Source organism: Caretta caretta, chromosome 24 (assembly GCF_965140235.1).
Source record: "Caretta caretta isolate rCarCar2 chromosome 24, rCarCar1.hap1, whole genome shotgun sequence".
Lineage (NCBI taxonomy): Eukaryota > Metazoa > Chordata > Testudines > Cheloniidae > Caretta > Caretta caretta.
In genome coordinates this window covers 19,308,146-19,332,870 of record NC_134229.1, presented here as the reverse complement: position 1 = coordinate 19,332,870, position 24,725 = coordinate 19,308,146, and the positions used below count along the sequence as shown (strand labels likewise).

Here is a 24,725-nt window from a genome sequence, read left to right as displayed (position 1 = left end):
CTCCTGAACCCCACAAATGCCAGGGCTCTTCAACCCCATAGATCCGGTGCCTCAGGGTACAGGCTCTATGGCCTCCCAGGCCTGGTGACCCATAGATCCGGTGACCCCAGCACCCCATAGATCCAGTGATCCCAGGGCCCCATACATCCAGTGCCCCATGGACGCGGTGACCCCAGGGCCAGGGCTCTGGCTCCATAGATCTGGTGACTCCTGGGTGCCGATGACCCAGTGACCCTGGGCCAGGGCTCTGCACCCCAAGCCCCTGGTCCTGATCGTGTCCCCCCCCGTCCCATGCTCCCCCCTGTCCCCCACCGCTCAGAGGAGCGGACGCGAGCCGAGGCGGCCGAGCGGGAGGCCCAGCTGTGCCAGGAGATGCAGACCAGGACAGAGCAGCTGCTGCAGGACCAGGAGCGCAGCCACGAGGAGCATGTCCGGCAGCTGACGGCCAAAATGGAGGAGGACAGGAGGCAGCTGCTGGCCGAGCAGCAGAGAGCGCTGGCCTTGAAACTGCAGGTACCTTCCCCGGGCCCCTGGGGAGCTGGGACTGGGCTGCCTAGAGCAGGGGGTTGGGAGCCCCTTGGGTTCTGTTCCCAGCTCTGGGAGCTGAATGGGTCTGCGAGGGGAGCTACTCAGTGCCCGGGGGCTACCAGCGCTTCCTGGACCACCAGCGGGTGCCAGGGAAAGGGATAATGGTGAATTGGCTGAATAGCATTAAATGGGCCTGGGAGCCAGGACTCCTGGGTTCTCTCCTGGCTGTGGGAGGGGAGTGGGGTGGGATCTAGTGGTTAGAGCAGGGAGGGGAGATGGGAGCCAGGACCCCTCGGTTCTCTCCTGGCTGTGGGAGGGGAGTGGGGTGGGGTCTAGTGGTTAGAGCAGGGAGGGGAGGTGGGAGCCAGGACCCCTGGGTTCTCTCCTGGCTGTGGGAGGGGAGTGGGGTGGGGTCTAGTGGTTAGAGCTGGGAGGGGAGGTGGGAGCCAGGACCCCTGGGTTCTCTCCTGGCTGTGGGAGGGGAGTGGGGTGGGGTCTAGTGGTTAGAGCAGGGAGGGGAGGTGGGAGCCAGGACCCCTGGGTTCTCTCCTGGCTGTGGGAGGGGAGTGGGGTGGGGTCTAGTGGTTAGAGCAGGGAGGGGAGATGGGAGCCAGGACCCCTGGGTTCTCTCCTGGCTGTGGGAGGGGAGTGGGGTGGGGTCTAGTGGTTAGAGCAGGGAGGGGAGGTGGGAGCCAGGACCCCTGGCCCCCGCTCCAGATCCCCACAGCTCTATGTCAGTGGCGCTAACCCTCGGCTCTGTCCCCCAGGAGCAGGAGCGGCTGCTGCGCGAGGGCTTCCGGGGGGAGGTGGCGCAGTTGGGGAGGCAGATGCAGAACCTGAGGAAGGAGATGAGCCGGCCCCAGCGCTCCCGCTGCGTCGTCTGCTGAGAACAGAGACCCAGAGGGACTCGGGGAGCTGGGCTGGGCTGGCTCCCCTCCCACCAGCCTGTCTGACACGTGGAGGATGCTGGCCAGAGCCAACCACTAGGGTCGTTGTACATTTGTAGGTGGGGGGCTTCTGGCTTTGCACTAAGTAATGCTTGTTGTTTACTGAGGAAAGCTGTACACACTGGTGTGTTATTGTAGGGTCTCTCATAAACACCAGAGCTGCTGCTGGCTCTGGTGTGTTATTGTAGGGTCTCTTGCAAGCCTGCTGTTGCTGCATGCAGTGCTGTGTTATTGTAGGGTCTCTCATAAACACCAGAGCTGCTGCTGGCTCTGGTGTGTTATTGTAGGGTCTCTTGCAAGCCTGCTGTTGCTGCATGCAGTGCTGTGTTATTGTAGGGTCTCTCATAAACACCAGAGCTGCTGCTTACCCTAGAGTGTTACTGTGGGGTCTCTTACGTATTGGGCCCTACCAAATTCACAGTCCATTTTGATCACAGCCAGAGGGTTTTAAAATTGGTCAGTTTCATGTTTTCAGCTGTTTACATCTAAAATTTCACAGTGTTATAACCACGAGGGTCCCAACCTAGAGGTACCCAGAAGTGGGTCTGATCTTTCCCCCAGAGTGGCCATGCAGGGGAAGGACAAGTCGCGTCCCACCCCAGCCAATCTCGGGTTTGCAGCTGGAGCCCCCCAGCTGGGGCGCTCCCAGTAGCCCGGGGGAGATCAGGGCTATTTCACGGCCCAGGACACGTTTTTCACGGCTGTGAAGTTGGTAGGGCCCTACTTATGTATGCTGCTGCTTCTGGTGTGTTATTGTAGGGTCTCCTTTAAACTCTGGTGCTGCCATGTGCCCTGGTGTGTTATTGTAGGGTCTCTCCTGTGTTACCAGCTTTGCCTGTTACTTTGGGGTATGTTTATTGAATGCATCCGATGAAGTGAGCTGTAGCTCACGAAAGCTTATGCTCAAATAAATTGGTTAGTCTCTAAGGGGCCACAAGTCCTCCTTTTCTTTTTGCGGATACAGACTAACACAGCTGCTCCTCTGAAACCTTATTTATCACAGTTACTCTGCTGGGAGCGGGGTTCTGTAATTCTATCCTTGTACTGCTTGTGTCACTCGCGTTCTCATCCGGAGCTCTGCTTCTCCCTTCTGCAAGTCCCCTCCCAAGGGAGCTTGCTGCCGGACCTTGGTTCCCCAGGGCTGGGTTCCTCCAGCCCCAGAATCAGACGAACACACCCACATTAACAGAGCGCGTCTGAGAGGACCGGGTCCATCAGCACTCGCAGGCTGCCACCCTCCTATGCCCCGGGTTCAGCACGTCCCTATCCCCACTTCCACGTTACCATTGTTCTGGGCGTAACCCACTGGATGAGCAAACCCCACAGGACTTTTGGGCGCTGCAGGGATCTTTAGCTTAGGTACGAGGAGCCTTGCTGCAGAGCACATGGGGAAACCAAAAAACACCCACGAGGGGGAGGGAGAGAGAGAAGCAACCAACTTAACCATAAAAGTTATTTATTGCCAGGTAATGAGGGGAGCCAAACAAAGAAAACAGGGATAATATTAAATCCAACGTAAAATTGATTATAAAAGTCAAGTTTAGAAAACTATAACTGATCCCACAAGTCAGGGTCAGAAGGCTACACAGAGAGAGAGAGAGCGAGAGCGAGCGAGCTGGGTTCGCACCACTCTGTGAAGCTGGAATCGATCGGGGGGCCCAGGTGGCGTTGGTAGCTGCGGGTCCGGAGAGCTGGAGACAGGCAGAGCCCCCAGCACGATCAGTCAGGAGAAGATGAAGTCCCAGTGGAACGGATGCAGATTTTGGATCCAGGCATCAGAGCACTTCCTTGAGCGTGGGTCGGGGTTTTTCTAGGGAAAGAACAATGGTGCAAGGGAGACACTAGATTTGGTTATGTGTAAACAAGGGAGAATACCAGCGTTGTTTTGTTCAGGCTGGACATGGGAGCTGGTCATTCCTGGCTACGGGTGGTGTTCCTTGGAGGGAGCTCACAATGCAATTAGGGAGCTTGAGTATTTTGGATCCCAATAAAGGATTTATTACTAATATTGGTCTGATAACTGCTGAGCTGGGTATGTGCAGGCGTGGGTTCATTAACATCTGGAGCAGAGATCCCCCATCATGCAGCGCTGCCCTGCTTTTCCGGTCCCAGGCTTCCCTGCGGTTGTCCCAGGGGTCTAGGTGTGTCTCCCACGGCCTTTCCAGTGCTGTTTGTAGGTCTTTCGTGAGTCCGACAGCCTGGGTGCTGCGTCCTGGTTCCCCAAGAACACAGAGCTGATGGGTAACACCTGGCTCCAGGGAAGGCGGAGGATGGGCTGGGGAGGAGGCTTGGCAGAGTCCTTGTACCAATCTAATAAACATATATTTTAGCCCCCCCCCCACCCACGACTCTTGAGGCCTGGGGGGTGGCGACCTCAGGTGATTTCTCCCTTCAATGACTTCCTGGTCCACAAAGCCCCGCTCCCCACATCAGCCCAGGACAGAAAGCAGGACAGAGTGGGCTCCATCTGCCCAGGCCCTTGGCTCTGGTAGGGGAGTCGGGTCTGGTGGTTAGAGCAGGGCGGGCTGGGAGCCAGGATGCCTGGGTTCTATCCCCAACTCCTGTACTGTCATCCTGTGTGACTTTGAGCTAGTCACGTCACAGTTCAGTGCCTCAGTTTCCCCCCGCCTCTCGCGGCTGTGAGGACGAAACCATTGTTTATCAGGTGCTGAGCAGATGGTGCTATCGACACACATGGTGTTAATACGGGGATCTGCAGCGAGCAGCTGCGATTCCCCTTTGTGCCCCTATGGCCATGTAAATGCACCCCTGCTCCCAGGGCCCTCCACCCTGCTGGCACTGTAATGGGGCCTCCGGGTGCCCTAGAGCTCAGAGCCAAGGTGCCCTGGAGTGGGGGGAGAGGTGGGATGATTGCTGGGTACATCTGGCGTCTGCTCCCAGCCCATATCTGGTGGTCGAGCTAGAGGGGGCTTTTGAAGGCTCAAGTGACAAAGCCCCTGTCCCATCCCCAGCAAAGCCTTCTGTAGGGAGGGGGGTCCACCCACCCCAGGCGATCTTCATTCACAAGGACGCTGACCCCCTATGCCAGCTGCCCCAGAGGACTTAGGAGGGGGAGGGAGAGCATGACTCTCTCATTCCCCTCTTCCTTGAAACAAACCTACCGGGTTGGAAATGAGCCCCTGGAAACTCCTTTTGGAAGGCGGGCGGCAGCCGGAACCCCAGCGGGGAAGGGGAAGGGTTGGGTTTGGCCCATTTTCCAGTGGGTCAATTCACGCGGGCGGGTCTCAGCCTCAGGCAGGGTGCGTTGTTCGCCTCGCTCGGCTCTATGGCTGGGTCGGCCCAGAGCCAGGAGCACTTGGGGGTGGGGGGACCGGAGCTGGGGGGAGGCGCTGCCCGGCTCCGGATGAAAACACGGCTAGGTGGCTGTGGAGTCGGCTGCGGAGCCTTGACCCCGGCAGCCTGCGGAGGACGCCCCGCAAGGACTCGCCGTGGCGCCCCTCCTGCCGCAGTGAACCCCCTGGCGCCCGGCAGCCGGGCCACGGCCGGTCCCTGCGCACAGACTGAGGTGCAGAGGTTGGGGCTCCTCCGCGCGCAGCCAGGCCCGGGTTTGCTCCAGGCTGGCCCTGCACACCGAGTCTGAGCCTCCCTCCCGAGCCCAGGCTGGGGATTTACCGCACCCGCTCGCCTTCGCGGGTTTCGCTACAGCCCGGTCTAGCCGCTGGGGCAGCACCCGTGCCAGTGACCTTCCCTCTGACGACACCCTGGGCAAACCCGACGGAGCCAGAGAAACCCGACTGAAGTAAGTTTAATGACTTTAGGGTCCACTAACGCCCAGCCCCCCCAACTCTAACCCACTAGACCAGGAGTCCTGGTCCCAGACCCCCTGCTCTCACCCACGGGGCCCCACTCACTTCCCAGAGCCAGGGATAGAAGAACCCATGAGCCCTGCTCCGTGTCTCCCACAGGGCATTAGGCGCCCGCTCCGGTTGGAGGGTGGGGGCACAGTACAGTGGGGAGCAAGTCGGGAAAGAGCTAACTGCTCTCAGGGTGTGAAACAGGCGAGGGGGTCCCAGCATCCCAGCCTGTGTCGCTCAATGTTAAAACCTCCCTGGACACACTGGGCCAGTCTGGGGAGCCTCGGGGGCTTCCCACCCAGCCAGCACCCTGGGAAATCAGCCAGGGCTGCTCGGTGCCCAAACTGCCTGGCCAGCTGCTGGCAAAGGCCCACTGCAAAGGCCATGCCAGGGGGTCGCCCGGCCCCAGGCCCAGATCCTGTGCTGGGGTAACTCCACTCCATGGCGACTTTGCGGCAGCTCGACGCCGGCTCAAAACCCCGCCCTGCAGGGCCAGGCAATCCCCGGCAACGGGACGTTTAAATCTGGACTGGACCTACTGCTCCGTCCAGCACAGCACAGCTACTGAGTCCCCTGCCCCACACCCTGCAGCGGGACATTCCCAGCCACACCCCCCAGCCCTGCGGCATGGCACCCCCTACTGCCTCACTGGGCCCAGCGCAACCAGCTGCCAGAACATCAGCACAGCCAGACTGGGTCAGCCCCATGGCCCATCTAGCCCCATAGCCTGTCTTCTGAGCGTGGCTGGGGCCAGCTGCTTTAGAAGGAGTGAACGGAACAGGTCATCATCACGTGATCCATCCCCTGTCACCCATTCCTAGGGACACCCAGAGCAAGGGGTTGTGTCCCTGCCCATCCTGGCTAATAGCCACTGATAGACCGATCCTCCAGGAACTCATCTAGTTCTTTCTGAACCCCGTTCTACTTCTGGCCTCCACAACATCCCCTGGCAGTGAGTTCCACAGGTTAACGGTGCGTTGGGTGAAGGAACGCTTCCTGTTGTTGGTTTTAAACCTGCTGCCCATTAATTTCGTCGGGTGGCCCCTGGTTCGGGTGCCATGTGAAGACACATTTCCTTAGTCACTTTCTCTGCGCCAGTCATGATTATATAGACCTCGGTCATGTCCCCCTTAGGCGTCTCTTTTCCAAGCTGACCAGCCCCCATCTTTTCAATTTCTCCTCATAGGGAAGCTGCTCCACACTGCTAAATAGTTTAGTGGCCCGTCTCTGCCCCTTTTCCAGTTCTAACAGATCTTTTTTGAGCTGGGGCGCCCAGAACTGCCGGCAGCGTTCACGGGGTGGGCAGTCCCTGGCCAGCGGCGTGATGAGCGCCTGTCCGATTATGCTCCCTCTCCTGCCCGCCTCTCCCGGCCTGTTCGCTGTTCGGGCTGCTGCTGCGCATGGAGTGGATGTTTTCAGAGAAACGTCCGTGGTGCCGACCCACATACCAGGACAATGATCTGAGTCTGGCAGCTCTAAATCCCCTGAATGTGTCTGAGTCAGATGGAAACCGAAAGCAGCCGGAGCCTTTCCTAGCCCAGGGCTGATTCCGGGAAACCCGGTGGCGAGGGTGGGAGAGAGGGTTGAGTCTCTCCGAGCTGGTGACCCCGGCTGACCCTGCAGCTGCCCAGCTGGTGGGGACGACCGGAGCCCTTGGGTCCTGTGTCTCCATCTGGGGGTGTTTAACCCTGGGTTTGCCTCGCTGGGTTTCCAGGCGCAGAGGCAGATGCTGGCAGTATAGGGTGACACACAGCACAGCGGTCCCGAGGGCACCTAGCAGAAGGCCTTTCTGCAAAGCCTCCTGCTGCCACCCTGCTTATAGGGCAGAGTGTGCTGGGCTGGGTGCTGTGTCCAACCTCAGATACGGGCACTGCCTCACCCCCTTGCCTCAGTTTCCCTCCCCCCCAACCCACTCCCTGCAGCTTGGCGCCCCTGCTGACCTCCCACTGCCCTGCTCCATGCTGCCTGACACCCCTTACCGACCCCCTGCCCCGCTCCCTGCTGCCCGGTGCCCCCTACTGACCCCCCACCCCGCTCCCTGCTGCCCCCTACTGACCCCCCGCCCTGCTCCCTGCCGCCTGGTGCCCCCTGCTGACCCCCCACCCCGCTCCCTGCCGCCCCCTACCGACCCCCTGCCCCGCTCCCTGCCGCCCCCTACTGACCCCCAGCCCTGCTCCCTGCCGCCCGGAGCCCCTGAGGACTGCATTGGGGCCAGCCTTGGCCGTGAGGGTTGCGGGGTGGGGAGGGGGGCTGGGAGCCAGGACTCCTGGGTTCTTTCCCCGGCTCTGGGAGGGGAGTGGGGTCTGGTGGGTTGCGGGGCGGGGGAGCTGGGAACCCAGGGCGGCGGGGGGGTTTCCCCCGGGTCAGATTGGCAGAGACCTGGGGGGTGGGGGTTCGCCCCCCTCTGCAGTGTGGGGCACGGGGCACGCGCGGGTTGAACTAGGGGATTTGCTGTCCCCGGAGTCTGTAGCCGGGGCTGCGGGGCCGGTACCGGGGGGGCTGCGCCGCCAGGGGGTCAGGCTGGATCCCGCGTCCCTGAGTCCGAAGCGCTGAAACCGGCCCCCCCCCCGGCTGCTTTCGGTTTCAATCCGACTCGTCCCGTTTCCTGGCTCGGCTCCGAGCCGCGCGGCGCCGCTGGAGGGAGACGAGCGGACACCGGGCTCCCCGCGCCCCCGGCAGGTGGGTCCCGGCTGCTCCCCGGCCCCCCGGGGCTCGGATCCACGGGGGTCAGGGCAGGGGGCAGCCGCGGGCAGCGGACGCCTGGGGCCATCGCCTGGGCACGGCAGCGGCTGCGGACGGGGGGGGGGGGTGCCGGGGCCGACCCGGGCTGGGCTGGGTGGGGTCTGGGGGGGAAATGGGGGGCTCCCCCCCACTGCAAGCCTCGGGCAGCCCCAGTGCCCCATGCAGGCGGGGCCCGGAGACTGCGCCCGGCGTAGCCCAGTGCCGGGAGGCAGAGCCGGGTCCGCGGCAGGCCGGGGGTTGCCAGGGCACTCAGGGGAGAAAGGCTCTGGCCCGAGCCTGGTGACCCGCCGAAAGTGGTCGGGTCGCTTGTTGGATGCAAGAGGTGGCAGGCACAGTCCCCCTGTCTCTCCTGGGGGAGAGGGCTGATGTTTTAAGGCAGTCGATCCGATCTAACCGGGTGTCAGGAAGGCTCTGGGTGCACACTGGAGAAGATGCACAGACTGGTAGAGATGTGGTCTCCTCGTCTCAGAAAAGATAGACCGGCTTTAGGAAAGGTGCAGAGAAGGGCAACTAAAATGAGGAGGGGTTTGGAACGGGCCCCATATGGTGAGAGATGAAAGAGGTGAGGACTTTTCAGCTGGGAAAAGAGGAGACTAAGGGGAGATACGGTAGAGGTCTATAAAATCATGAGTGGTGTGGAGAAAGGGAATAAGGAAAAGTGATTTACTTGTTCCCATAATATAAGAACCAGGGGCCACCAAATGAAATAAATGGGCAGCAGGTTTAAAACAAATCAAAGGAAGTTCTTCTTGACTCAGCGCACAGTCCACCTGTGGAACTCCTTGCCTGGGGAGGTTGTGACGGCTAGGACTTTAACAGGGTTTAAAAGAGAACTGGATAAATTCATGGAGGTTAAGTCCATGAATGGCTATTAGCCAGGATGGGTAAGAAATGGTGTCCCGAGCCTCTGTTTGTCAGAGGGTGGAGATGGATGGCAGGAGAGAGATCACTGATCATTACCTGTTAGGGTCACTCCCTCTGGGGCACCTGGCATTGGCCACTGTCGGTGGACAGGATGCCGGGCTGGGTGGACCTTTGGTCTGACCCAGTGTGGCTGCTCTTATGTAAAATGGGGATTAATCTGAGAACTGGAAGGTGGGTAAGGAACTGGTTGAAGGGCAGACAGCAATGGGTCACACTGAAAGGGAAACTGCCAGGCTGGAGGCAGGTTACTAGTGGCGTTCCTCAGGGATCCGTCTTGGGACCAACCTTATTTAATGTTTTCATTACTGACCTTGGCCCAAAAGGGGGGAGTTTGCTAATCAAGTCTGCGGATGGCACAAAGTGGGGAGGCATTGGCAGTGCGGGGGAGGACCGGAATATCAAACGAGAAGATCTGGACGACCTTGTAAACCGGAGTAATAGAAACGGGATGAGATTTAACAGTGCGAAGTGCCAGGTCCTGCATTTAGGGACTCACAAGCAGAGGTGAAAGTGGGCCGATGTGGGCCAGGATGGCATACCAGTAAGAACTGGGGGGAGGGATAGCTCAGTGGTTTGAGCATTGGCCTGCTAAACCCAGGGTTGTGAGTTCAACCCTTGAGGGGGCCATTTAGGGATCTGGGGCAAAAATTGGGGATTGGCCCTGCTTTGAGCAGGGGGTTGGACTAGATACCTCCTGAGGGCCCTTCCAGCCCTGAGATTCTACAAACTGGCCCCCAGTACCGGTCTGTGCACGGCTGATGGAAGCGCTCTAACATCGCTGCCCCTTTTGCTCCCCCCTGTGGTGACCCTACTGGCAGGGCCCCCGATGGGGGGAGAGCAGAAGGCCCAGTTACCCCTGGGCCTGGCGATTTCAAAGGGCCCGGGGCTCCCGGCTGCTGCTGCAGAGTCCAGGAGCCCTCGGCCCTTCAAATCACCGCCAGAGGCCCAGGTCTCCGGCTTCCACCGCTGCAGCCCCAGGGCTCCTGCCCACTGGCTGGGGGAGTCTGCCCCCAGCCCCGCCCCTTCTGCCCAAGGCCCCACCCCTTCCGAGGGCCCAGAGCGGCCCCCCCTTGCCAAGAACGCTGGCGCAGGGCGCCCCGGTAACTCCTCGGATTTACTTTCACCCCTGCTAACAAGAATGTTTTGCTCTAAGCTGGGGCCGTGTCAGTTGGAGGGGCCGAGGAGGAGAAACACCTGGGTGTGTCGCTGATCGCAGGCTGACTCTGAGCTGTGAGTGTGATGTGGCTGTGAAAAGGGCTAATGCCATCGTGGGGTGCACCAGGCGCAGGATTTCCAGTGGGGACAGGGAGGTGTTCGTACGAGGCCCTGGGGAGACTCATCTGGAACAGTGGGTGCGGTGCTGGGCTCCCGTGTGTAAGGAAGATGAATTCAAGCTGGGACGGGCAGAGAAGGGCCACTAGGATGATCCCAGGACTGGAAAACCGACCTTGAGAGGAGACGCGAAGAGCTCGGCTGGTTTAGCCTGACCAGACACAGGCTGCGGGGAGCTCGGCTCGCTCTCTGTAGATACATTGGAGGGATAAACACCACGAAGGGAGAGGAGTTATTTGAGTTCAGTGCCAATGTGAACCATGAAAACAAATGGATATAAACTGGCCTGCAAGTTTAGGCTTGAAATGAGGCGAAGGTTCGACCGATCAGAGGAGTGACGTTCTGGAGCAGCCTCCCAAGGGGAGCAGTGGGGGCAAAACCCCGAACTGGCCTCACTCCTGAGCACGATACGGGTATGCGGGGATGGGATGACAGGGCTGCCTGCAATGGCATATGGCCCATACCTGGCTCCTGTAGCAAAAATCCCCAAGGGCCGGAGATGGGGCACTAGCCGGGGAGGGCTCTGAGTTACTCCAGCAAATTCTTTCCCGGGGTCTGCCTGGTGGGTCTCGCCCACATGCTCAGGGTCTAACTCCTGGGGGTGTCGCCTTCCTCTGCAGCAGGGGGCCTGGGTCACTGGCAGGTTTGAACGAGTGTCCATGGTGAAGTCTCTGTCACGAGGCCGTCCGTGACTCAGCTGGAGGTCGGGGTCTGTTACCGGAGGGGGTGGGGGAGGTTCTGGGGCCTGCGAGGTGCCGGGGGTCAGACTAGACGATCGGGGTGGGCCCCTCTGATGTCAGTGGCGTCTCTGAGTACGGACAGACGTGACAACTGTCAACCTGTCCAGTGTCCCACGAGTGATGTGCCCGGGGGTCAGAACACGTCAGTGTTGCACCTGGGCAGGGCTACGGTTTCATTCATTTTCTCTCTTGACATAGGAGGTAGATGCCGGGCTCCTGCCAGAGATTTCTAAGCTATTATCTGCCAAAACACCACCGTTTCCTGTTGCCTAAGTAGGCCCTGGACTCACGGTTAAAGTTGTGCCCCTCCCCGTCCCCCCAATCTGAAATAGCACCGGTGTGGGCAGGCCCCATTGGTCTGACTGGAGCCACCTCCCCAAATACAGAAATCAAATGATGCCTACGCGGGCTGGGGAGTGGGTGGAGAGCAGGGTCTGACCCGGCTGCCCTACCACCTCCCCCAACTGCTGAATGCTAACCCGGCCTCCTTCGCCATGCCCCTAGCCCCATAGCCCTGCCCCATAGCCCTACCCCTAACCCCAGAACTCTACCTGCTATCCCTGAAACTCTATCCTCACCCCTTAGCCCTAACCCCATAATGCCATCCCAGAACCTCACAGCTCTACCCCCGTCCCCAGCCCTAACCCTAACTCAAATTCTTACCCCTTAGCCCTAACCCCATAACGCTGATCCAGACCCCTTCCACCATAACCATATTGCTGCCCACTCTGGCCCCTGGGGGGTTAGACCTGACCCTGGCCAGTTTTCACTTTGAACCACCACTTTCCCCAGGTATGCCCCAGGCTGGTGCTCTAACCACTGGACTGTCCTGCCTGTCCAGCAGCAGCCCTGCCGCGTGTGATTCAAGGGGCACCGGCTGGGGGTCTGCAGTGATGCCCAGGAGCGCCAGGGCTTGTCTGCCCCAGGGTGAGCTGCCGTGGGCCATGCTGGGGTCCGTACGCTGCACCCGGGGTGGGTGGAAGGGTCTCCCACAGTTTGGGGGGCCTGACTCTGTGTCTCATTGTCCTCTGCCCCCATGTCTCATCCCCTCACGCTGACCTTCCCTGCTCTGTGTCCCGCAGGCCGCCCCCCCCGGCGCGATGGAGATCCCCATGCTGGCCCCCATCTGCCTGATCGAGAACAGCCCGGCGGGGGAGCTGCGGGTGCAGCAGGAGGCGCTGCGGGTGCTGGCAGAGATCTCCCAGCCCGTGGTGGTGGTGGCCATCGCCGGGCTGTACCGCACCGGCAAGTCCTACCTCATGAACAAACTGGCTGGCAAGAGAACAGGTGGGAGACGTGAGCCCTGCCCCTGGGCGGCAGGACTCCTGGGTTCCGTCCCTGGTGCTGGCAGGGGAAAGGGGTCTAGTGGGTCAGAGTGGGGGGGCTGGGAGACAGGACTCCTGGGTTCCCTCCCTGGCTCTGGGAGGGCAGTGGGTTCTAGGGGTCGGGGGGGCAGGACTCCTGGGTTCCCTCTCTCTGTGACTGTCCCAGCTCCACCCCTCTCTCCCCAGGGTTCTCGCTGGGCTCCACCATCCAGTCGCACACCAAGGGCATCTGGATGTGGTGCCTGCCCCACCCCCGCCGGGCCGGCCACACCCTGGTGCTGCTGGACACCGAGGGGCTGGGCGACGTGGAGAAGGTGAGTGGGGGCGGGGGGGCAGTGTATGAGAATCAGCCAATTTGCAGAGCAGGATGGAACGGCCCTTGTAGTTTCCAGGGGCTTCTGGGACTTGTAGTTCCCAGGGGATGCTGGGCATTGTAGTTCAGGGCAAGGCATGCTGGGAAAGGGGATGGGGTATTTAAGGAGCTCCTGCTGCTAAGGGACAGACTCAGCGAGCCCCATGGAGGGGAAGGAGGTTCTGTCTGATGTGGGGTGACGCCCTCTGAGGGGGGCAGTGCCAATCCCGGGAGGGCTGGGGATGCCGTGGCGGGGCTGGGAAGGGAAGGGAGGCCCAAGGGCGTGGCTGGAAACACCTGTCGTGGCCGGGGAGAACTGTTGAGGTAGCGAAAATGTTTCCTGTCCCGAATCGTGATGAAAAGTCAAAATGGGGGGAAAGTGTCAGGGCTTGAAAATCGGAAACGTGTCCTGGGTCCGGGTCATGCAAAAAAACGTGAATAATTTTCAGACATTGCATTTTGATTGTCCACTTTTTTTTTTCTTTCTTAACTTGGTACAAATTTACCAAAACATTGGCAAGGAGACGTCATTTTACCTTGAGAAATGGAAAGTCTCTGTTTAGACAAATGGCCAGTTGGGCCGTTTCTACAATTCTGAAACTTTTTTCCCCAATAATTTTTCAAGTTGGGAAATTTGCCTTAAGTGACCCTGTTTCGCGAGTGATTTTGGTGTCAACAATTCAATGTTCTTCAGTGACAATTTCCCGACCCGCTGTAGCGGTGGAGGGCAGGCCTGGCATTCGGGAGAGCCAGGTTCAAATCCCTGCTCCACAGACCCCCGGTGTGACCTTGGACTCAGTTTCCCCACCCCGCCTGCCAGAGGGTGTGTGATGATAAATACATTCCATCTGGAGGGGGGCTCAGACACAGCCGATAAGATGGAAGGACCGGTAACGCCAGCCACCAGGAGGCCAAATAAAGTTGGGACCCGAAAAATGCATAAGAGCAGCTGCAAACCCCGCGCCCTGCAGTGGGGGCTGCTGCATCTGAACCCCGTGGGGTGGGGAGGTGTCGCCTTCCCAAAGCTTTAATGCAGCCACATGGGTTGGAAACTTACTTCAGTAAGAGAGGAGCAATGAGAGCTCCCACCCGCTCCCATGCCTCTGGGAGCTGGGGATTTCACAGGGGGAAATACACCAATCCTAAATAGTGACTCTCTATGACAATGGTGCCCGTGGGAGCCAGCTGAGATCACACAATTAGGGTGAATTGCAAACAGAACGGGGCAGACAAACTCCAAAGCTGGTGACAGGTTTCAGAGTAGCAGCCGTGTTAGTCTGTATCCGCAAAAAGAAAAGGAGGACTTGTGGCACCTGAGAGACTAACCAATTTATTTGAGCATAAGCTTTCGTGAGCTTTTTCCAAAGCTGGAGGATATTCCAATATGTAGTTTTACCAATCCAGCACAAAACAGCCTCGGTATGACCTCACTGGTTGCTCAGAAGTCCAAACAACGCAGCTCCCTTAAAGTGCCCAGCCTCAGGCCTCCAGCCAGGTACCCACGTCAAAATATGATGATTTCTGAAACTCTTATTTCATCATATAACAGAAAAAGTTCTTCTGATCCCAAAGGACCAGCCACATGCCCAGATCAATATATAACTTAGATCTTGCCCCAAAATCACGCTTATAGCCAATCTTTATGAACTAAACTAAAATGTATTGAAAAAGAAAAGAGAGAGCGAGCGTTGGTTAAAAGATCACTGCACATACAGATGTGAGGTCAGTTCTTGAGGTTCAGACACATGGCAGAGACGGTGAGCTTGTCGCTGCAAAGAGTCCTTGTAGAAATAGTCCGAGGTTATAGCCCAATGTCCATATTCAGGGTGATTCCAGCCAGTGACTGGGATCTCAGTTCTTATGGCTTAGGCTTCCCCTGCATGAAACCTTAAGCAGATCTGCGATAAACAGGATCAGGTCCCAAGGCTTTTTATACATCTCTAGCAGCCTCTTGACCATTCAGTCCTGGGTGAATAATAGACTTTTGATGTTACTCCTTGTTTTTCAAACATCCTGGTAATTAACACAAGGTAATTTGTCCATTAAGCTGTTCATATACAGTTTACCACAGACTTTGAAGAGACAGATAAACAATGCCACTAATTCAAGGTGCATCTAAAAGTTAGCCTTCCCTGGTGATCTCTGCAGCCACAGCCACGGTAATAGACAGGAACTGTCTGGTCACCTGGTTTGCATCTACTAGATATAAGTAAACACACGTAGCTAGCAGTTCCCTCCAATTTCTAATCTACAGGTTTGCACTTCAAAGTTCTGGCCTAACTAGCACGGAATGGTCCTAATTATCATTTGCTCACTGTTCTCACCCGCCTCTGTAGGTTGACTCTGGGTCAGCTGGCCTGCAGGATGCTTAATTCTTTCTGGCTGTGGACGATACTTCAATGAGATGTTATATTATAGTCAGATAACGTCACACGCTCTGAGCTCCGGGAATGGGAATTCACTGTGGCCTGGGCTGGGACTCTGGAGAGCTGGGGGCTGATCCCCTGGCCAACCCTTCCCCGTGCCTCAGTTTCCCCATCTGTGCCATGGGGCCGGGGATCCCGCCATGCTCTGCGATGGGCTGTGAGCTCTGTGGCTGGGATGCGCTCGGGCTGGTGACGGTGGGTGTCGTTCCAGGGTGACACGAAGAACGACACGTGGATCTTTGCGCTGGCCGTGCTGCTCAGCAGCACCCTGGTCTATAACAGCCTGGGCACCATCAGCCAGCAAGCCATGGACCAGCTGCAGTATCCTTGCCCGGGGGCCGTGTCTGGGGAGCCGGGTCTAGGGGTTTGGGGGGCCGCATGTCCCCACGGAAGGGCCCCGCGGTTCCCTCCAAATGCTTCACCCCCAGCGAAATTGTGACCCACAGTGCAGGGTGTGCTCCACGGCCCCCTTTAGTCGCCGCTCTGCATGATGGGGTAACAACCCACTACTGCCACCAGCTGACAGAGTCGCTCCTTCAGCTCCAGTGCTGCAGGGGGCTGCTCCGGACCCTGGAGGTGGTGGGTTCGATCCCTGCTTCCGAGGGTTGTGATGGAATATCCTCCCCTTCCCTCGGTCCCTTCTGAGCCCCTGTTGCAGATGCGTAGGGGGGACTCTGAGGGAGGGGGACTCTGAGGGAGTGGGACCTCCCTGCGTGGGGCACCGCATCTCCGGTTCCTTAGCCGGTCCCCAGCTACGTGACGGAGCTGACGGAGCGCATCAAGGTGAAGGCGGCAGGCGAGGGCAGCCAGCAGGAGGGGGAGAATTCGGCCGAGTTCGTGCGGTTCTTCCCGGCCTTTGTGTGGGCCGTGCGGGATTTCACGCTGCAGCTGGAGCTGGACGGGCGGGAGATCACTGAGGACGAGTACCTGGAGAACGGCCTGAAACTAAAGCCAGGTAGGGGAGCGGTGCTGGCCCCAAGGTGGCCCTAGGGAGCGCTGGGCTGCAGGGGGTAGGGTGGGGCTCTCCCCTGGCTGTCAGGGCTGGCCCCAAGGTGGCCCTAGGGGGCGCTGGGTTGCAGGGGGTAGGGTGGGGCTCTCCCCTGGCCCTCAGGGCTGGCCCCAGGGTGTGGCTTTTGCTCAAGACACAAACCCAAGTGTGTCTGGGAGTTGGGGCGTTCGCTGTCCTGGCCACGTTGCAGCTTGGACAGTTCCCCGGCTCCCCTCAATCCCCTGTGGATAGTGGGGTCTCTTTCCCGCAGTGGGGGCATCTGTCCAGCAGCCGCCGCGCTGCCCCCCAGAAGCAGCCACATGGCAGCGCAGGGGCTGCTGCCCAGCTCCCGTCTCCTCCCCAGGCAGCAGCCGGCGAGCCCAGCTCCACAACCTGCCCCGCGAGTGCATCCGCCAGTTCTTCCCGGCCCGGAAATGCTTCGTCTTCGTCCAGCCGGCCGGCAGGAGGGACCTGCCCCGGCTGGAGGAGCTGCAGGAGGACGAGCTGGAGCCCGAGTTCCGGGAGCAGGTGGCCCGGTTCTGCCGCCACGTCTGGGAGACGTCGAAGCCCAAGACCATCCCAGGCGGCCACGTGGTGACCGGGGCCAGTGAGTGTCGGTAGCCCTTGGGCCGGGGAAAGCTGGGGTCCATGGGGCTCATGCAATGCTGGGCGGGATGAACCGAGCTGGGAGGGGGTCCCATGTGGCCAGCACTGGTGGGGCCAGCGCTGGAGTCTGTGCCCAGCTGTGGGGTGCGTGGTTAGGAGGGGCGCTAGAAAATTGTCGAGGGGCGGAGCGAGGCAGAGCAGGGCCCCATGGTTGGGGGGTGAAGCCGGGCTCATCCCAATGAGAAACGAGGCACCAATTGCTCATGGAGAGGGGGGATTAGGGGGTATCTGGGGTGGGGAGCGGGGCACATCCTAGGCTCGGTGTCTGTCCTGCAAGGAGGGTCACGGAGCAGGTGGAGTCCTGGAGAGTGTGGGAGGAGCTGGGTGGGGACCTTACCCCTGCTCACCTTTGATCACACTGGTGCTGCTCCTGCCCCTCCGGCCGTGCTGGGGACCCTGGCTCTGACCCTGCCCCTCCGGCCACGCTGGGGACCCTGGCTCTGACCCTGCCCCTCCGGCCACGCTGGGGACCCTGGCTCTGACCCTGCCCCTCCGGCCACGCTGGGCACCCTGGCTCTGACCCTGCCCCTCCGGCCGTGCTGGGGACCCTGGCTCTGACCCTGCCCCCCTCCGGCCACGCTGGGGACCCTGGCTCTGACCCTGCCCCTCCGGCAGTGCTGGGGACCCTGGCTCTGACCCTGCCCCTCCGGCAGTGCTGGGGACCCTGGCTCTGACCCTGCCCCCCTCCGGCAGTGCTGGGGACCCTGGCTCTGACCCTGCCCCTCCGGCAGTGCTGGGGACCCTGGCTCTGACCCTGCCCCCCTCCGGCCACGCTGGGGACCCTGGCTCTGACCCTGCCCCTCCGGCAGTGCTGGGGACCCTGGCTCTGACCCTGCCCCTCCGGCAGTGCTGGGGACCCTGGCGGTGACCTACGTCGACGCCATCCGCAGCGGGGCGGTGCCCTGCATGGAGAGCGCGGTGCTGGCCCTGGCCCAGATGGAGAACTCGGCGGCGGTGGGGGAGGCCATGGCTGTCTACGAGGAGCAGCTGGCCCAGCGGGCGGCGCTGCCCACGGAGAGCGTGCAGGAGCTGCTGGAGCTGCACGCCCAGTGCGAGCGGGAGGCGCTGCGGGCGTTCATGGCGCGCGCCTTCAAGGACGACGACCGCAGCTTCCAAGGGGAGCTCATGGTACGGCCCCTCGCGCCGGCCCCAGGGGTTATGGGACAGCTGCCCCGCTGCAGGATGGGCGGGGATGGGGCTCCCCTGAGCCCTGAGCCCCTTCCCTGGGGGAATCTCCCAACCCTGGTGTGATGGGTTCCCCCTGGGGTGCCACCTGGAACTGGGGTACCACTGAGCCCTGTGACCCACCAGCCTGGGCTCCCTCTCACCCTGTACGGCTGTGACACCCTGCAAAGTCCTCCAGCTGCACTTTCCCAGCATTCACAAGGGGAGGGGGGGGCACATCCAGCTGCAGTTACACGCCGGGGCTCTGGCCAGCCCCTGCATGGGCAGGCTACTCCCAGCTCCTCAGCACGCACCCCCTCTGGAGCGTAAACCCAAAATCATACCGGCTTGCACTCTACGGCGAAAGCTCATAAAATTCGCCCCCTCCCTCAACGTGGAGAGGAATATGCAACAGCCTTTGCCCCTGAGTTAGGATTCCTGCACACTTCACTCCAACTCGCTGGTTTAGATAAAGCAAAAACAAGTTTATTAACTACAAAAGATCGATTTTAAGTGATTATAAGTGAAAGCAAACAGATCAAAGCAGATTACCTAGCAAATAAACAAAACCGCAAACTAAGTTAATACACTAAAGAGATTGGATCTGAATTCGCAGACTCTCACCCTAAGGGATGATACAAGCCAGCTGCAGATCCTTAAGTGACAAGCTGCACTTGCTAACAGCTTGGAATCCCCAGGTGCTCCATCCCCAGGCCAGAAACCCCTTCAGCCTGGGCCCAGCACTTCCCCCAGTTCAGTCTTTGTTCCTCAGGTGTTTCCAGGAGTCTCTTTGGGTGGGGAGTGAAGAACCCCAGATGATGCCACTCCCTGCCTTATGTAGCTTTTACATCTGGCGGGAGCCCTTTGTTCCAAAACATGATTCTCAGACCAGTCTGTGGGAAAACGCTGACATCCCAAGATGGAGACCAGCATCATGTGGTCTCGTCACAGGTCCTTGGAGAGTCTCAGCAGTCAGTATTTGGAGGCTGCGTGTAGGGTTCTCAGGAAGGCTCCCCAGGTGGGAGATAAACTTCTCCTAAGGCCTGTTGTTTTTTCCTAGTGGCCCATTGCCCTGAATAGGCCATTCCCCACCCACTGTCTAGACTGAAAACGTCTTGTCCGGTGAGCGTTCCCCAGGTGTATCTACATTTGCAGGACAGACACATCGTCAATATTCGTAACGTCACATACAAAAATGTTACATGCACACACATGGGATAACGGTATTCAGCAAATCATCACTTTTCCATGACACTGCACACACCTTATCTTGCATAAAATACACCAAAATTATGCCATAGTCATGTCACCCTAATATCCCGGAAGAATATGGGGTGCAGGGACACACTCGGCCCTGCTTAGCTGGAGACCTGAGATGCCAGGCCAAGCGGACCCAGCCCAATCTCCAGCCCCAGGCACACGTGGATCGGTTCACACCCCTGCCCCATTCAGGCCCTGTCATGGCTTGTACCCCTGCCCCATCTGCACCCCCTCCACCCTGGCTCACACCTGCCCTGTCTGTACCCACCACCCTGGCTCATGCCTGCCCAATCTGCACCCCCCACCCTGGCTCACATCTGCCACGTCTGCACCCCCCACCCTGGCTCACGCCCGCCCCATCTGCGCCCCTGACCTTGGCTCATGCCTGCCCTGTCTGTGCACCACCTGGCAGCGCCGCCTGGAGGAGCAGAAGCAGGAGCTCTGCCGGCGCAATGAACTGGCATCCTCAGACCGCAGCACGGCCACCCTGCTGGAGCTGTGGGACGAGATGGACAATCGGATCGGCCAGGGGGTCTACTTGGTGCCCGGGGGCTACCAGCACTTCCAGGATGACCGGCAGCGGATGGTGGAGAGATACCGGCAGGTGCTGGGGAAGGGGGTAAAGGTAGGAGAGGACTGGTGCCTGGCTCTGTGTGTCTTTGTGCCCCCTCGTTGTGCAGCCCAGGAAGCCCTGCTGAGAACCAGTCAACAGCTTCCCCCACCTGGACAGTTCCTGGATCCTCCCCAGAGTGGGGGCAGCATCAGAGTGTGAGCCTACCCCCTCCCCCCACAGCCCTCCTGACTGCCAACGTGCCGGGGGTGCCTGGTTCCTGTGGCCCATCCAGCCCTCGGCCGCTCTGCTGGGGCTGCTGGCGGGGGCCAGTTATAGCCTGTGTGATGAGGCCGTTTGTCCTGTTACAAACTGGGTTCTGCTCCCAGTTCATCCGGAACAGGCGTTGAGGGTGTCGAGTGGAAACCAAATGCTAATTCTGGGCCTGGATGGGAGCTGGTGCCCCCTAGAGTGGAAAGGCCCCATGTCCCAGGCCCTGCCCCCCTGAGCCAGCCATTCCCTGCCCTGAGGCCGGATCAGGGCCCGTGCCCCCTAGAGAGGAAAGGCCCTGTGTCCCAGCGCCCACCCCCCTCCAAGCCAGCCAGTCCCATTACTCTCCAGTACCACGATCCAGAATCCCGACCTGGATCCAGCCCCACAGGACAAACCCCCTGACCCTGTGGCTCCCATTCTCCATTCCCAGGCCAAGGAGGTGCTGCAGGAGTTCCTCCAGTCCAAGGAGGACGTGGCCCAGTCCATCCTGCAGACGGACGAGGCCCTGACGGAGAAGGAGAAGGAGATGGCAGGTACCCACTGGGGGGACGTCACGCCGCTGGGGCGGAGGGGGAGGGTGCTTGGGCTGCAGCCCAGGCAGGCAGAGTCACCATGGCCCTCCCCGTGCCAAGCCACCTCTCTCTCCCTGGCCCAGCCGAGCGAGCCCGGGCCGAGGCGGCTGAGCGGGAGCAGGAGGTCCTGAAGCAGAAGGAGGCTGAGCTGCAGCAGAAGCTGGAGGACCAGGACCGCAGCTACCAGGAGAACCTGCGGCAGCTGGAGACGAAGCTGGAGGACGAGAGGAAGAAGCTGCTGGAGGAGCAGGGCAAAATGATGGATCAGAAACTGAAGGTACCAGGGTGCTTGGCGCTGCGGGGATGGATGGGCAGACCCGTCACGGTCGACCCTGGCCCCATGTTTTGGGGGGCTCCCTCACTTCAGCGGGATGTGGAGCTTGGGTGGCGCGGGGGCTGGCAGCAGCTCTACCGGCCCTGCTCTGCTCTGCCCCATTTTGCTGGCTCCCGGCATGGATTGGGAGAGGAGGGGCACGGGCAGAATGGGGGCAGGGAGGGGGCAGAAAGAGGTGGGGTCGGGCCTGGGGCAGGGGGCGTTGTTCCGGGCCCCGCACCCGCCTAGGGGCGGCCCTGCGGACGGGCACAGCCCGGGCAAGGGCGCCCCTGCCCCTGGCCTCAGCCTGCCCAGGGGCGGGACTCCTCTGCGTGCGGCAGCCAGGGCGCTGGCAAATGGGAGGCAGGGGGTGGGATACCAGGCTAGATGGGCCCGTGGGGCGGATCCCCCAGGGATGGGATTGCTGGGGGGCGCAGTGTGGGGAAGGGCTTGTGAACACACACAGCAGGGCTCATCCCCTCCAGCAGGGGGCAGCAGGGACACACACACACCCTGGCCCCCCCTGCTCTGGGCCCCCATTCCCCCCAGGCCAGCCCCACGCTGTTGCCGTGACCTCTCCCTGCCTGTGGGGTGGGGGCTGTCCCATGGGGCGGGCTGGGGATCCCCCTCACGCTGTCGCTGCCCCCCAGGAGCAGGCGGCCCTGCTGCAGGAGGGGTTCCGGGAGGAGGCCGGACGCCTGGAGAGCGAGATCCGGCACCTGCAGCAGCAAAATGAGGAGATCCGGAAGCCGTCATGGATCCAATCGGCGCTGGGGATGCTGGGCGACGTGGCCTCCCTCGTGCTACCCGGCTTCTTCGGCAAGGCTGCCGGGGCCATCACCTACCTCATTCAGCGCCTGTTCTGATGGGGACCCCAGCCACCCACTCGCCTCTGTACCCCAGCGCCCGTTCACCCGCGGAACCCCCCGCCACAGGACGCCCTGCCGGCGAGCAGCTTAGTATGTCCAGCAAAGGCTCCCAACCTCCTTGCTTCATGGCCGGGGCTGGCCCCCCACTGGCGGGGCCAGGAAGGAATATCTCCCCCACAAGGCCTTGCAGGGAGGGTGCATTGTGGGAGACGTGCTACCTCAAGATGCACAGGTGCTGTTGGAGAGGGATCCTGGGGTGGATGGGCTCATTGGCCTGATGTGTGGGCAGAACCCAGGTGAAGTGCCAGAACACTACACCTGGAAACCCAGCACTCCCCAGAGCCCAGGCAGCCTTCTCCCCAGGTATCTCCCCACCCCAGGCCGAAGAATGGGAGCTGGCGTGAGGGGAGGGTGCCTCTCTCCTTGCCTTGTAGCTGGTTGGCTTTAAACTCTGCAATTAAATAAATGTCCCCGCGAACCTCACTGCTAATGTGTCTGGGGCCTCTTTGCTGCTCTCTGGTGGCATGAATCGAGGCCCCTGAAAGAAACATGCGGGATGCCTGTGTGCTGGGATGAGCCATGAACCTGCCTTGGCTGCCCTGAACTTCTTGCTGCCAAGGCAGGGTCAGTGCTGTGAGATTTTTAAGCAGCAGGGTGTCTAGTGGTTAGAGCAGGGGGGCTGGGAGCCAGGACTCCTGGGTTCTCTCCCTGGCTCAGGGAGGTGGAGTGGTGGCTAGTGGTTAGAGCAGGGGCTGGGAGCCAGGACTCCTGGGATCTCTCCTGGCTCAGGGAGGGGAGTGCTGGCTAGTGGTTAGAGCAGGGGGCTGGGAGCAGGACTCCTGGGTCCTCTCCCTGGCTCTGGGAGGGGAGTGTGGTATAGTGGTTAGTGCGGGATGGGGCTGGGAGTAGACAGCCACCCGGGTGGCAGAGCTGTGAGGGGCAGGAGAGCCCAGGCCTGGGAGAGCAGGCGGCTGTTGGTTGGTTGAGGGGCATCGGCACCATGGGCCCGTTTCCAGGTGCGGCGCCTCTGGGGCATCCATCTGTCTGGATTCGACAGCCGGGGACGCCAGCCCAGCCAGAGCCACCCGGCCCAGCGCTTTCTCGCCGGGACGCCTGTGTGGAGTGGGGGTGATATCGGGGCTCCCGGGGCCTGCAAGGGGCGTCTCGTTGTTTGAAATCCGCCGACATAACCCAGAGGCAGAGGAAGCTGAAGCTGAGCCATGGGCGCTGCCAGGTGGGGGCGGCGGAGGGCAGGTCGCCGGTGACGCCGGTCTCGGTGCCAGCTGAGGCCGTGGTCCCTGCAGTGCCCTGGCCGTTGTGAGCCCCCCGGTGCAGCCTCCGTGCCCGGCGATCGGGGGCTTGCTCGTTAACGTGTCCTATTGCGGGTGGCGCCGAGAGTCTGGACCAGCTAGGGTCCCAAGGACCCTGGGTGCCCCTGCCTGCCAGTGCCCATAGCGGGCCTGGCACATTGCAGGAGCCGGCTACGGGCTTGCAGGCTGGGAGGAGGGTGCCAGCTTGGAGGCATGACGTGCTAGGACTGAGCCAGCCGGGTGGCAAGGAACCGTGCGCCTGGGCCCGCCGTGTCCCAGGCAAGAGCTGGGGTTACCGGCATCCCCGTGCTCCCCAGAATGCCCCAGCCTGGACCAGTGCAGCCAACCCAGGAAGGTTGTGGGCAACCCAGCGGTGCCCGGGGAAGGGGCGGCTCTGCCTGCCAGATACAAACACGGCCTGACTCCAGACCAGCCAGGAACGGGCTCTTCCTCGGGGACTCTGTGCGCGGCCAGCAGCCCGGGGCTCGACGGGGCACCTCCACGCTCAGCTCCCGCCTTGGCCCACGTGTTCGCCTCACAGCTGGGGGTCAGGGCTCGGCAACGTGGGCAGGGCCCAGGGGCTGACGGCGAGCGGGAAGCAGCTCAGTCCCAGAGGGCAGGGTGGTGCCAGGCAGCCCTCGGCCTGGGCGTGACCCTCGGTGCCATTTCCCTGGGTCTCCACCACTTGGCTGCCTCCACACAGGCCAAGCTCTTGTGCCAGGGCCATGGGACTTGGCAGAGTCCTCCCCCCCCCGCCCCCCAAGCTACAGCTGCTGCCCCACTTCCCAGGCGATCCCCCTCCAAGGTCTGCTCCAGGGATGCCGGGATGCCCCTCTCTCTCCTGGCCCTCCCAGCCAGGCTCCAGTGCGGGCAGATGCCCCCCACCCTGGGGGTATTGCAGGGACAGAGGCAGCTCTGGGCTTGGAGGCAGGACTCCTGGGTTCTCTCCCTGGCTCTGGGAGGAGACTGGGGTCTAGCAGTTAGAGCAGGGGGGCTGGGAGCCAGGACTCCTGGGTTCTATTTCTCACTCTGTCTCGTGGCCTTACTCCCAGCAACATGGTTGCCTGCATTTAATATTTTCACATCCAAGGCTCCGTTCAGTAACAAACCCCGAAGCCCCAGCTACCTGGGACCCCCCTGGTTAATTCACATCGGCTCCATGCGGACAACTAGATTTCAGCTGGACAGAAGCTCGTGCCTGGTTAGTGAAAAAACCTCTACACAAAAGGCGAAACCCAAACCTCTGTGGTGTGTGTGTGTCCCAGCGTCCCCTGCTGGAGAGGCGGGGGGGGGGGGGGCGTGAGGACAAACCATGGCTTGTGTTCATGCGTGTGTGTGTGTGTGTGTGTGAGAGAGAGAGAGAGAGAGAGAGAGAGAGAGAGAGATGCCCACTGGGGCTCTAAGGGGTGTTTAGGCCCCTCTCTCTATCTCCTTTCCTTCATGCCTGGAGGATATTATGGGCCCCAGACAGCTGCTCTGGGTCTCAAAGTGGCAGGGCAGCATTTCCCAAGGGGGTGGAAGCTTGGCCCCCTCCCCACTTCTCAATGACCCGACAGGGAGCAGGTCGGGAGGGTCAGTGGGGGGCTGCCGGGCTGCAGAGACCTGGGTGGGCGCTCACCACGGGGGCAC

At 60.9% G+C, this 24,725-nt stretch overlaps 2 protein-coding genes across 10 annotated transcripts in view; both read left to right on the top strand.

Annotated features, from left to right (window-relative positions):
- Nucleotides 1-2,402, top strand: part of LOC125625713 (guanylate-binding protein 1) — a 29,890-nt gene extending 27,488 nt beyond the window's left edge. For all 7 annotated transcript variants that reach the window (XM_048828102.2, XM_048828100.2, XM_048828098.2 and 4 more), the window contains 2 exons: nt 320-513; nt 1,296-2,402. In XM_048828102.2, the coding sequence (XP_048684059.2) occupies nt 320-513; nt 1,296-1,415 (314 nt within the window). In that variant the 3' untranslated portion in view covers nt 1,416-2,402. The remainder of the gene's footprint in view (nt 1-319; nt 514-1,295) is intronic.
- A 5,324-nt stretch (nt 2,403-7,726) lies between these two features.
- LOC125625723 (guanylate-binding protein 3) lies at nt 7,727-22,269 on the top strand. 3 transcript variants are annotated; one of them, XM_075122790.1, is made up of 12 exons: nt 7,727-7,969; nt 10,110-10,186; nt 12,111-12,315; nt 12,540-12,667; nt 15,343-15,452; nt 15,884-16,086; nt 16,484-16,726; nt 17,633-17,913; nt 19,622-19,834; nt 20,463-20,565; nt 20,688-20,881; nt 21,568-22,269. In XM_075122790.1, the coding sequence occupies exons 3-12, from the start codon at nt 12,129-12,131 to the stop codon at nt 21,781-21,783; spliced, it is 1,878 nt and encodes a 625-aa protein (XP_074978891.1). In that variant the 5' UTR covers nt 7,727-7,969; nt 10,110-10,186; nt 12,111-12,128; the 3' UTR covers nt 21,784-22,269. The 3 variants fall into 3 exon arrangements, with proteins under 3 accessions (XP_074978891.1, XP_048684101.2, XP_074978890.1); XM_048828144.2 differs by having other exon boundaries at nt 10,110-10,701; XM_075122789.1 differs by lacking the exon at nt 10,110-10,186.
- Nucleotides 22,270-24,725: the final 2,456 nt, after the last annotated feature.

Bases quoted from the DNA above. Each gene is read 5' to 3' on its own strand.
- LOC125625723 (XM_075122789.1), top strand. From the start codon at position 12,129: ATGGAGATCCCCATGCTGGCCCCCATCTGCCTGATCGAGAACAGCCCG. The intron at 15,453-15,883 runs GTATCCTTGCCC...GCCGGTCCCCAG, and splicing joins CAAGCCATGGACCAGCTGCA to CTACGTGACGGAGCTGACGG. The intron at 20,882-21,567 runs GTACCAGGGTGC...GCTGCCCCCCAG, and splicing joins TGATGGATCAGAAACTGAAG to GAGCAGGCGGCCCTGCTGCA.